This window comes from Cygnus olor, chromosome 1 (genome assembly GCF_009769625.2).
Source record: "Cygnus olor isolate bCygOlo1 chromosome 1, bCygOlo1.pri.v2, whole genome shotgun sequence".
NCBI lineage: Eukaryota > Metazoa > Chordata > Aves > Anseriformes > Anatidae > Cygnus > Cygnus olor.
The window spans coordinates 12,723,188-12,735,801 of record NC_049169.1 but is presented as its reverse complement, the minus strand read 5'-3'; the positions used below and the strand labels follow the sequence as shown (position 1 = coordinate 12,735,801).

The following is a 12,614-nucleotide window of genomic DNA, read 5'->3' as shown; positions in this document are numbered from 1 at the left end:
CCCCTTTTTGCTCTAAAGGAGAGTGGTGGGTACTTCTCACCTCTTCAGCCAGAGATATGAGGGGTCAGCAGTAGTCATTCAGGCAGAGAAGCAGCTCAGTTTGGGGTCATCTAGTTTTTCTTTCCTGCTACAGGGCTGTGATGTGGTGTCAGGAAGGCTTTGTAGACCTCCTGGTGCTGGCTTTACTGCTTCAGACTGCCTGCAGACAGTGCTTCAGTGACACTTGGCTTCAATCTGATCTTCACACCGTGAGTGTTAGAAATTCATGTCTGATTATTTCTCTAGTTAAAGGGGTGAAGACAGAGGAACGCATACTACTTTAAACTGGTTCATCACTGTGAGCTCTTATGCTGAGACTACACCAAATTAGGCTAGTTGTGTACAGTTAACCCACATGCAAATACAGTATCTCCACAAATTGATGATACCTTATTTTGTGGTCCCTGCTCTGCTCAGACTGTTGCATGAAGAATTGCATCACTCTGGTTGTTTCTCTAGATTCTGATTATTGGCAAGCGCTACCTGAATATGAACCGCTATACGACTGTTTATATATCAAAACAGTGTAGAAAATCATCAACAGTATGCTGAACTTTATATACTTGATATATATTTAAAGAGGGGGAGCACCGCCTGTGGAGATCTTTGGCTTTCAATCTATAACAAGTAAGTTCCAAGTCCCTTATTTGATCACTATTTGCCTGAGATGAGAAGTGGAATGTCCCAGCCAGGTAGGAACCTTAATCTGGTGAGAATAGGCTAACCCTTAATAGACAAATTTATTTTCATGGGGTCTACAAACATCCTGCTATTTTTAAAAATAAACAAACTTATGCTGCTGTACTGCCAATATATTGTGTCCATCCTCTGGCATTTTACTCAAAAACACCACAAGCTGAAAGCAGTTTGATGAAATTGCATCAACTGATTAATTAATTGCCTTATGTGTTTGACAGGATACAAAAATCAATTTGGGTTGCAATAAGCATGCCATTATCCAGTATGAGAGGGTGTGAAATTGTCCAGATTCAGCATTAAAACACCCTAACACAAAAAGGAGAAACCTTTAAAAATTAGCTTATATATATTTATAAAAAAAAGAAAAAGTTAAGAAATAGTGGTATTGTTATTCCTACTGCTCTTAGATACCTACAGGCAAAGTCAGGGCTCTCTTTTCCAGCAAAACGCCCCTGATGAGAGATAAGGAATACTGTAAGGTCTTTTCGAGCTAAGAAAGAAAGAGAAAAAAAGAAAAAAAAAAGCACAAAATAAAATAAAATAAACAAAAAAACCCAAAAGCTAGAAAATAGAAAACCAAAAATAGTAGCCTATGATTTCTTTTCAGGTTGAGAATGATGTCACAACTTCAAAATAGGATATAATTTGGTGTCAACAAAATAAATACAGTAACTTTTTATAGTCATAGAATGTAGTAAATCTTAATACTTTGGTGTTAAATGTCAAAATCATAGGTCTAATCCAACCTCTTACTTGAAATGGGTCTATTGTTTCTAGATCTACTAATGTAAAAAAAACAAAACAAAACAAAAAACAATTACTCTCAAGATATTTTGATCAATGCATTTGTAAAACAGAAAAATTGCTTGTTATCTCTTGCAAAGAGATTGCCAACTAAACTGGTCTCACTGCTGGGGCCTTTTGCTGCCTTCTTCTCCAGGCCCCTCATTTTTGAGTCACTGCCTTTTTAACTTCTTGCCACCCATCTTTAAGTTCCTTTCTCCAAACAGCTGTTGTCAGTCTCCAAGTGAATAGATCTTCAGAGCTTATTAACAAGGCCATCCCTAATGCCGTTTCTCACCTAGAGCTGGTTTATTGCTGAGAGGTGTCTCATGAGCTGGGAACAGGTGGGTTAGATGAAAGTCTACAGAAATTTGCTTTGAATGATAGTCATCTTATGAATGCAAAGTGTATAATTTTGAAACGGAACTTACAGGCTTTGGAGTTTTCCATGGAGAAAAGAAACCTGAAATAAACAAAAAATAATGTTAGCAGATTTTTCTGGTGCATAAATAGCGGAGGCTCAGTGGCATCTATGCTCCCACTCTCATTCAGGTGTGCCAATAATATTGACATATTAGAAAATTCTGTACACACAAGGGATGAAATCACAGTCCACAGGGGATAAGTTCTAAGAAAAATATATGCAAACATATATATATGCATATATATATGTATGTATGCATGTGGAACCATTGAGATCGTTGCCATAATTTACAAACAGCATGGAATTAGGCTGAAATTAAAAGAATGAAACAGAAGGACTTCCAATTGCCTTGGTGAACATTGGGTAAGACACCAAATGACCTGATTCTGATGTGTCAAATGCAATCACACCTTTAAGGAGAAGCAATTCAGAACATCCTCTTAACAAAACCTAATAATAAAAAGAGATTTATTATTATTATTATTATTATTATTATTATTATTATTATAAGAAATGCCTGGAGAAAAAGAATTGTTTCATCAGTCTAGACAAGGTAGCAAAATCTTGGGAGGGTTGCTTGTTTTTGATACCATTCTCTTTTGTTATAGTTAGCAAGTGGTCAGACGTCTATCTATTCTAAACAACTAGTTTAGTTTACTCCACTGGGAAATAGGACTGACTGATAACTTTAATCACTGCCTTGGTGACTTTCATGACTTTCAACTGTTGCAACTTTCAGATATTTCAAGCTTTAGATATGTCGTTTTTTAAAAAAGAGATAATATGAAGCACTCATTATAAACACTATTCATACCTTATGCAGTACAAAGTTCAAAAAGTTAAACATACAAATTATTAAATAAAAGCAAACATAAAAAGGATGTTGGCTCATGTTCAAAAAATCATGTTTTCAGCATAACTTTCTTAAAAAAAAATAATAAATCTTTCTCATTCTTTCTTTACTAGTAGATAAAATCTTGTGAACCTTCCTAAGATTAAAAGCTAATGACAAAGATTTCTTTTGTTTTGTCGAAAACAGAAATGGAACTTAAATAGATGCTTCTAAGAGGAAAGCTGCTCTTTCATTCGAAAAAGGAATTAAGCTCTAAGATTAATATAAAAGTAATGAAGTTGATTTCATTATTTCTTTTTCCAAGGTGAGTCTAGGAAAATAATTAAAAGCACAAGGACACTAGGGAAAGTATCTTTCCACAGATAAATCACAATGGGAATTTTATTTGTACATACTATTTAAGGTTCCTAGAATTCTGGGATAATGAGGTAATTTTTTTTCTGCTGTGATGTCCAGTTCATTGAGGCTGTAAAAAATCTTAGAGCAAAAAAGCACTTGAGTATTTTGCAGACAACCAGTGGCTGTTTTATAACAACTGATAGTGCTTTTAAGCAAAAAGTATATTGTGAAAAGTAATTCCGGAAAAATTTATGTTTACTGACTGCCATGTCTGGATAAAAACTGCTCTATTAAAGACTAAACAGATTTCTTTCCATCTGCAAATTCAAGCTGAGATAACAGGTACCTGATGTAGATCTAGCTTGTGTATCACATCCAGATTCTGTAGTAGAAACTTGCTTAATATCTTCTTGGATGGTAGAAAATCAACTACCTTTTTCTTACCTTTTCTTGTTATTGTTCTGTACGGCTAATAACACTGAAAGTTATAAAATATTTTTCCTCTGAAAACTAAAAATAGGACTTGAAACTTGCAAGGATGTTTCCCAAAAGGTATCTCAAATCAGTTTACTACACTGATTTGGTTTTGGGGAAATATTGGTAGAGGCAACACTCCCTTCCCATTGGTATTGGTGCACCTCCCATAACTTACTGTCAGCGAATATTACCCCAGGTCAAATTGAAATACATTTTCTTTTTCCTGTTTATTTACTGTCTCTACCTAAAAATATGTTTTGCTGGACTTATCAGAAACATTTACTATGAAATAAAAATATAATAATTATTTATGAATCAAATAGATAATGACATACGCATCATGCAAAGTGTTTTTTTTTTTTTTTAAATCAATTAAAAGAAATCCAGTATTCACTCAAACAAGGACAACTCCAACATATTAGCCTGAAGACTAGGGGCACAGACTGCAACATACAATTTACAACATCTACACTCAAAACAAATAAAAAGCAGTATTTATTCACACAGCATGAAATTGTATTAACAAAACAAATGGGTATAGGATGCCACAGAGGCAGAAGATTCAAAGCAAAATTTTAAAAACGCATTGGATATCCATTTAGGTATAAATGCACATTGGAAGGCTAAAATCTCTAAAGATAACATACCTTGGAAATGATATTAAAACTCATTCTTCAGATATAAAATCAGATATTAGACCAAGGCCCCATGTAAGATGAGACAGTCTCTTCACTTATGCCAAAGACTAGGTACTAAACTAAATGGACCAAGATTTAGTTCCATAAAGTGAATGCTATTGTTGTCTTACATGTATTTCATGATATTTTCAGTTTTGCCTCATTTACATGTCTCCTCAGATGAACTGTATATTTTTTTCCTAATATAAACAAAGTATGACTTTATCAGTTATTCAACATGAGACTGATTATGGATCATTCATGTGAATCATACATGTCCAGAATTATAATTGTTTAAATATATGTAGGCATTGCTGCAAATTCAACAATTCAAGAGTATAATGCATGTGTAGTACATTGTAACAGAAACTTCATGTGGAAAAGAATAAAAACAAAAATGCACTTTTATTTGGGGTCTGCATGCTACCTTCAACCTTTCACATTTTAATATTATTCTACAGAACTACTGGACTGAGTCCTATACATGTAGAAACCTAAGGCTCAGAAGCTTATCTGAAGAACATATCTTAATTATATGTATTTAATCTATACTCAGCCTTCTGCAGCTACATCTACAGCTGGCAGTGAGAGGCAGTGGGCTTTCACTTAGTTTGACCTCAATATTGCTTTTTCCCTTGGTTCATTTCTTGCTGTGAGATATGTCCACAAAAGACAGTGGAACCCTGCCTGTCTGCAAAAGGCAGTGGGACAACACCTGGCAGACGGGCAGCAATTCATTATTGATTTAAAGGCAGGACTGAAATTTGTTCTCCAGAGAGTACAGCTTTCAATTTCTGTTGAGTATTAATACAGTACTCATACTGCTTGACATTCTCATCAACTTGTGTCTAAATACACATGCATACTGGATAAGCTCTTACAACCTCCTTACTCCATTACTAAACTTCTACTCTCCCAAAGTCCCAACTCTCTACTGTCCAGCTTCTTGTGATGCCTTCTATAAAAGCCTGAATAGCTGAGAATATTATGTATATATATATACACACACACATAAACACACATATACATACTCATATGTACTTTAAAATTTCAATAATAAAAGCCAACTTAGATCCACTGGAAAATACTTTATGCAGTTGATTCTTTCCATTAGTAGTTTTCTGCTCACTCATGTGCCTGACAGCCATCCCTTCTCATAAAATCTTCCCTGTATAAACAGTGGCTCACTTTCTGAAAAGTCCCAATTTCTATCTATTCTTTTGAAATAAATCTTTATTTACACCCCAGCTAAAGGCAGCAGCACAGGTCTGAATTAGTTTCAGAATGAAAAGCAGCGTTACTGGTTTCTGTCAAAGAGCAACCACCACCACTCACTCAGGCAGATGCTAGTAGGAAAATACTATGGTCACCACTCAGTATAATGTAATGTAATGTGTAACCATGTGAGGATAAAATATGTAACCTCAGATACTTCTCCAAAGTTAGAAAGTAATTTTCTGAAAGTAATGATTTATTTTTAAATGTTGGCCACTTAAACTAAACTAAGGTACAGCAGCTGGTGGCCAGCATCTTAATAGAAATAGTAATGGTTTAATTTTAAATAAATAAGTTAAGGTACAGTAACAATCATGCAATTTTTAAAAATCAGAACCACTTGTAAAGCAGTGTGTAAAAATATTTTTGACATTGTTTTTTATTATATTTACCACCTTTCAAAATGAGCTTTCCTGGGAATCAGAGCTGTGACATTGTCTATGTTTTAACTTTACTAAGAAACACCACTAACAGAAAACACAAGTTGGATTATAATGCATTTTGAAAAAAAACCTGTTTTTCCCAGATCAAGACAAACTCTGACTTCAATCTATTGTATTTTGTATTTCTTTTTGATGAAGCAAGCTGTTCTATAACAAATAACAAATCATTTCACACTCGTTTCTATTTCTTATATACAAATTTAGGTATGCTTTTGACATTAAAGATGATTACAGATTTCACATGCCTTACATTTCAGCCAGTATTTTTTATCACAAAGTTTGGTTTGCTAAAAGCAGCTTATCAAACATTTCAAGATAGAATCATAACTCTATCTCTCTCCCTCTCTCTCTCTCCCCCCATAGTAAAAATACTAGATTTGGCATATTCCTTAATGTCAACAATACTAAACCAGCCTATGGTTATTAGTCTATTAGTTATTAGATTTTTTCCCCCCTAAATATTCATCTCCATTCTTTTCCAGCCTCAGTTTCCTCACTATTTTGTATTGATTCCTGGAAGACTTAAGCTCTTGTAAAGTCACAGGTAAACAACGTGTATGTCACCTAACCACAGGACCTTTAACAGTGTTCGTACCTATGGCAAGACATGTATGCACAATTAAACTAAAACCTGGGAACACCTTGATTTCTGCAGTGACAGAGTGTGGCAGTGCTGCTGAGAGAACTCAACAAAGTCAAAAATAAGACCTTTTCATCCAAAACAATATTCAGAGCATGTCATCTTCCCTCCACATCACTAGTCTCACTGATGATACAAGAGTTTTGCCCATTAGATTTCATTGGGCTTCTTGTCGTTTTATTTCTTCTTTCTTTTTTCTTTTTTCTTTTGTGTGTTATAAAAACCTTGCTGCATATGGCTTCCTGAGCCAAGCTGTCCCAAGCACTGCACAGACCTTTCTCACGTAGATGTTTTGAAGTCAATGAACAGATGGCTGATAAGCACTCCCAGAGCATTAACTGACTCCATAGGCATCTTATCAAAGTCCATGTGACAACACTTCAGCAAAAAATTTCCATTCTAGAAAAGTTAATGTATAAATTTATTATCACGGTAGATTTTTTCCATGCTTTTCCTTTCTTTTACTGGGACCTATGAGAGGTCTATCAGTTGGCTACCCTGGGCCTTAATTCCAGAGGTGTCAAGTACTCATTTATTTCAAATGGCTGTGGGAGTGTACAATTTTTCTGAGAGTTCAGACTCATGGTATACACTGTTAGTAGGATACAAGGAACCACTTCTTACCATTCATGTGACATTTGAATCTTCCTTCTGTATATTTACATTTTGTTGATCTGTGCTAGATATGTGTGGATTAGGTGCACAGAACTCAGGCTACAGTTGGGCTAACTCATTTAGACACAAAATATTCTCTCCATGGGAGAGAAAATGGGTTTCTTGTGAACATAAAACAAAGACATAACATTAACGCAATTATTCTCAAATCTTTTCCACTTTTCAGGAAAACAAACATGATCAAGGAGAACAACTATATTCAATTAATTTATACACTATAGTAATCAAAACCTAAAAGGAAACAATGTTTTGAAATAAATGAAAATAATACTTATGAATACAAGCAGGTAATAAAAAGTTTGAAATGGTCATGTCATATTTAAAATATCATATGGTGTGTAGGGAATGGCAATTGGTAATTCAGTTTCTGATAAAATAAATCATTACCACATCATATTTTTTCAAAGGCTTGTCTTTTTCAAACAGGTTTAAGTATCTACCTCTTACTTGGGCAACAACAGAAAAATGATTTACCTTGAAATAAAGAGTAGGTGTTAGAAGACTGGGAGCTTCAAGCACAGTTAGCTAGTCCTGTTGTCAGCCGTACTTCAGCTTGACGGTGCCATGCTGTGGAGGATCCATTTGGTCTTTGGTTGGGATGACCCCCGATGCAAAGGGTCAAAAACCAATACAACCCACATCGGGGTGATATGAGTGAGGCTTCATTGGACCCACAGCACTGTATACGATTAAACCCAGTGTCTTTTGACTGCAGCTATCTTCCTCTGCAGTAAGCTACACAGTGGCAGCATGGCAAGAAACTGATGTAGCACTGTGCTGCACTGAGACAAAGGCTGGTCACAGCCATTAGTTATACTGAATGCAGGTTTAGATTAATAAAAGTATGAGAAGTATGCTTGTATTCTTTAGACCTATTTACAGATGCTCAGAAGTTATTAATTAGCTTTGCCTGAAAGAGATTCACAATGATAGAAACTGATCCTCAACATTTGCATTTGGTTGCATTGTGCTTTGTGCTCTACCAATCCATTGCTCCTGATCTCAACCCAAGTGAGACAGCACTAACAGAAATAGTGCTCCAGTCCAAATCAGCATTGTTTTTCATTCTCTTCAACCTATTACACCTGTGAAAATAACTCAGAAGAATGAATACATTTTCTACCCAAAGAAAATCTAACAAGGGTGTAGGAAAAGAGCAAGCATAGTTAGCTATGAAGAAGGTCAGCTGGGTCTTTTGACCTCATCAGGGTAGCACCTTCAGTGGCTCATCTCTTCTCCACATAACTTGTAGGCATCGTGAGTCCACTTCTGTATTTCATCCTTTCAAAATTCCACCTTTGGGAAATTAAACCTGATCTCATCTCACTGAAGTCTATAGAACTGATATGAAAACTTAATTGAGTGTGAGATCAGATACTAAATCAATATTAATCTTTTTATACATATGGAACACTTTTTATGCAGTTCATGAAGTTTCACTGACCTACACTTCTCAAGCAACAATTTTTCAATATTATTCAGTTCTTCATAAATAATTAGAAACAGGAGAGCTATTCAAAGTCATGAATAGTAGAAGTACTTGCTGTTCAAGCTCTGGCCCTCAGTGGTCACCTGCATCTATGAGAATTTCCTCTAAAATACACTAGAGAATCTCAAGCTACCTTTACATTTTTGCTTTCATGAATAGCAAAGTGTTTTTGTTAGCTAGAATACAGCCATCAGAAAAGGTCAGAAGCTGGCATAGTAATGAGTTAATTTACATTCTAATGGACATACAGCTATTTATTTTGCTTGGCTTCTGCTCCTCTGTGAATTGCTTATCAGTCAGAGATTTAAAATAATTTCTGAAACTAAAAAAAAAAACCCAACAGACTACATATCGTCTCCTTCAGATTAATCTGGATGTGAAGCAGAGAATTTCTGGATCATAGTTAAAATAGTGCAGAAACAAATGCAGCACTGTCAGTGACAGCTTTTGATGCTTAAGTGTACTAGGGGAAAAATAAAAATTTATAGCAATTTCTTGAAATAAGAAGTATATTTTTGGAACAAACACTTTTTTATGTGGTTAACAAGAACTAATTACTTTCCACAGACAAAGTTTGGTACTAAGCACTTACAGAACATCTTTTAAGTATTACTTTTAAGTATTAAATACTTTTAAGTATTTTTTTTGTCAGCTTTTATCAGAACAGTGTTACACAGTTACAATTTTATTTCCTTGCTGATAGCATACAATATTATCCAAGGACAGCCATGTCTCAAAATAGATAAAATGCAGCTACAGTAAAATTCGAAACAAATTTTGCTGGGACAACTTGACCTGGAATGGAAAAAGATAACTTAAGAACAGAGGAAAACCTGTCTCTTGCCTTTTATAGAGAAGATCCTACTAAAAGTTCAAATCGTTCAGTCCATATGCTGGTTTGTGGTTTGCAACTGCAAATAGAACTGGATGAACTGTTAATTTCCTGACTGAAGTGTATAATAACATGTTTTATGTAAATACTAACCCAATTAGCTGAAGTCTGCATTCCTTGGTACTATCACCTGAAGACTGGAGAAAGATCTTAGCAGTTTGCTCACAGGTTGTAAACTGTGCTGACATCTTGAAAAGGTCAAGGGCATTCTTCTGTACATACAAGAAAAAGAACCTTTTGCTTGGCAGAAGGAAATTTTCCCTGAAGAATCTCTAGTTTTGCTAAGGTGTGTACTCCAATGACTGCTGCCAAAATCTTTGTTGCTAGTTCACTTTTCCAGCCAGGCTAGGAATTATGGTCTCTTCTGTACTGTTCTAGCACTGCACGAGCTAACGATGCAAGTAGTGCCCCTTCTTGGGCAAACACATTGTGGCAAGCAACTATCCCTGAGCAGATCAGACACTGGAAGGTGAAATGATTGGTATATGTCACACACACTCAATCAGCAAGATAATTTAGGACATAAATTGCATCTCTGAGTCCTGACAGCTCATGACTGTTGCTTCTAGATTGGCCTGTGAGTTTTGCCATTCCACTAAAGACCCTATACTTGCTAAGAACATGACTGACATCTCAGCCTGACTTTACTGAAAGCTAATTTAAGCTGCAAAACTAACTTTTCAGGAATACTGCACTGCATTTTCACAGAGCTCTCTTGACAGTCAGAAACTCTGCCTAACTATGCCAGCACTTCTGCTCTTTTGTGTGTTTAAAATCTTCACCAATTTAGGCTTTTACATTTTCTAAGCACATTAGAGAAACCTCAGTTTACATTATGGTACGTCACTTTGATGAGTATCAAGGCATGTTCCCAATATTTTCTATTAAAATGCAGATGGAGCATGAGGTGTTTGTACACATTGTTCTAAAGTTCTTTTCATGAAAAGGCATGCACAAACAGTCTTTGGCAATTGTGGGAGACAAAAGTACAGCAATTAAATATTAAAGCCATTCATTTTCTTGTATGTGAGCTTCACATTAAGACTTGGATGAAAAGGAGTCACAAGTTATTTAGTGTTGACATCTATACTACCAGTTCCTCCTCTTCTCAATTCCTTCATTGAATCCATGTTTTCTCCCAACTACCCTGATCCTTGGAAGTCTGTTCCCAAACTTCCACACTTTGTTCTTTGCTCCTAGGACTTCCGTCTCATGTCCTGATCCTGATTTTAAAAAAACCAACTGATTCTGAAATAATGATCAGAAAAAATTCCTTATAATAAGAAAGTAAAACTAAATATAGGGAAATGTCCTTGGTCTCCATGACTATTTCTAAATGAGAGACCTTGCAATGTGATACTCCAGTCTAATGGAAGACAGAGAGCAAGCACAAAGGAATTAGTGATGAACCGTGCAGCTGAGGTTGGATAGCAAAGAACCCAGCCTAGAAAGGTTTCAGGTAACCAAACAGAGGTGGCAATCTCACATAGAACTGTAAAACTGTCTAGACTCTGGTAATTGTACTGAAGAGTTATCCAGACGCCATCTCAGTTACATCACAACCTAGTGTGTTTTGGGTTGCAGTATGTAACCTTGTGGCACTGCCAGCTGTGACAGAGGACCTATAGGTGGGAGGTTAGATGGAATACCCTAGGGCATCTCAAATTTCATTGGATGTCCATATTTTAGCAGTCTACTTAAGCCCCCGTTAACTGTCAGTGGACACAGACACGTGCCTGCACCAAATTTAGAATAGAGTAGAATAGAATAGAATAGAATAAAATAGAACGGAATGGAACGGAGCGGAACAAAACGGAACAGAACAGAACAGAACAGAATAGAATAGAATAGAATAGTTCCGTTGAAAGGGATCTTCAAAGATCATGTAGTCCAACTGCCTGACCTCTTCAGGGCTAACCAAACGTTAAAGTATATTACTGAGGGCATTATCCGAACGCCTCCTGAGCACTGACAGGCATGGGGCATCAACCACTTCTCTAAAAAGTCTGTTTGAGTGTTTGACTACCCTTGCAGTAAAATTTTTTTTCCTGATGTCTGGATATCAGTCTGAACTAATGATGCAGCTTTGTGGTATTCTCTTGTGTTTAGACACTGACATGAAGACACCTAATTTTTGATGTTGTCTGTGAATACAAAGTCTAGGAACAGGAACTTAGATACACAGCTACGGGTTTAGTAGCATAGGTGTTACTGCACCCTAGTACCAAGGGTACCATACCTTTTGTTACTCAGAGATCTGTGCTGGAACTGCTGATATGACAGAGTCTATGAGAGACATCAGAACTTTGGTTGTCATCCTTGACAATCTTGAGTCTCTCACCCACTCTGCCATTCCAGTGGAGATCTTTTGATAGCACAGTGCATCCCAGCTGGTCCTGGATGTCTGCTAGTGAGCTCAGAACTGAGCCCAGTTTCAGTCCTGAATTCTTTGAGGTTTGGAAGCGCTGGATAAGAGTTCATCACAAAGGAACAGATAAGTTAAATTACAGCCTCTGAGAGAGCCTGTTACTTTCACCTGACTGCCTTTCTATCATTATTAAATTACACTGTAGTAACTTCAGAATTTTGTGTTTAATATGGATTAAGCTGTCAGCCCGATTCTGAATTTTATTGGCTTGCCTTTGAAATCTTTTGTGTGACAAAAGGAAGTGTCAGGAGCTCAGGTGTGTTGACTGTAATTGACTCATTTTCAGACCACATGGCAGAATGATAAACACTTGATGGCAACATAATGAAAAGGTAATCATGCTGCTCGGCCACAGTGGTGGAAACTGGAATAAGCAATAGCATGCTTATTTGATTCTTCATATCCAGACTTGATTCAAAGTAATAATTCCTTTACACTTTCCTGCTCCTTCACACCAGCTTGATAGACCAGTTCATTCATG

General features: G+C 36.2%; 1 protein-coding gene and 1 long non-coding RNA gene across 14 annotated transcripts in view; both read right to left on the bottom strand.

Moving 5' to 3' along the window:
* Positions 1-12,614, bottom strand: part of MAGI2 (membrane associated guanylate kinase, WW and PDZ domain containing 2) — a 774,790-nt gene that overhangs the window by 91,284 nt on the left and 670,892 nt on the right. For all 13 annotated transcript variants that reach the window (XM_040548715.1, XM_040548725.1, XM_040548731.1 and 10 more), the window contains one exon: positions 1,953-1,984. In XM_040548715.1, the coding sequence (XP_040404649.1) occupies positions 1,953-1,984 (32 nt within the window). The remainder of the gene's footprint in view (positions 1-1,952; positions 1,985-12,614) is intronic.
* Positions 869-1,663, bottom strand: LOC121065775. The gene is made up of 3 exons (XR_005817307.1): positions 1,560-1,663; positions 1,154-1,190; positions 869-1,044 (listed from the first exon to the last, which is right to left on the bottom strand). It is a non-coding gene; the product is annotated as an uncharacterized LOC121065775 (long non-coding RNA).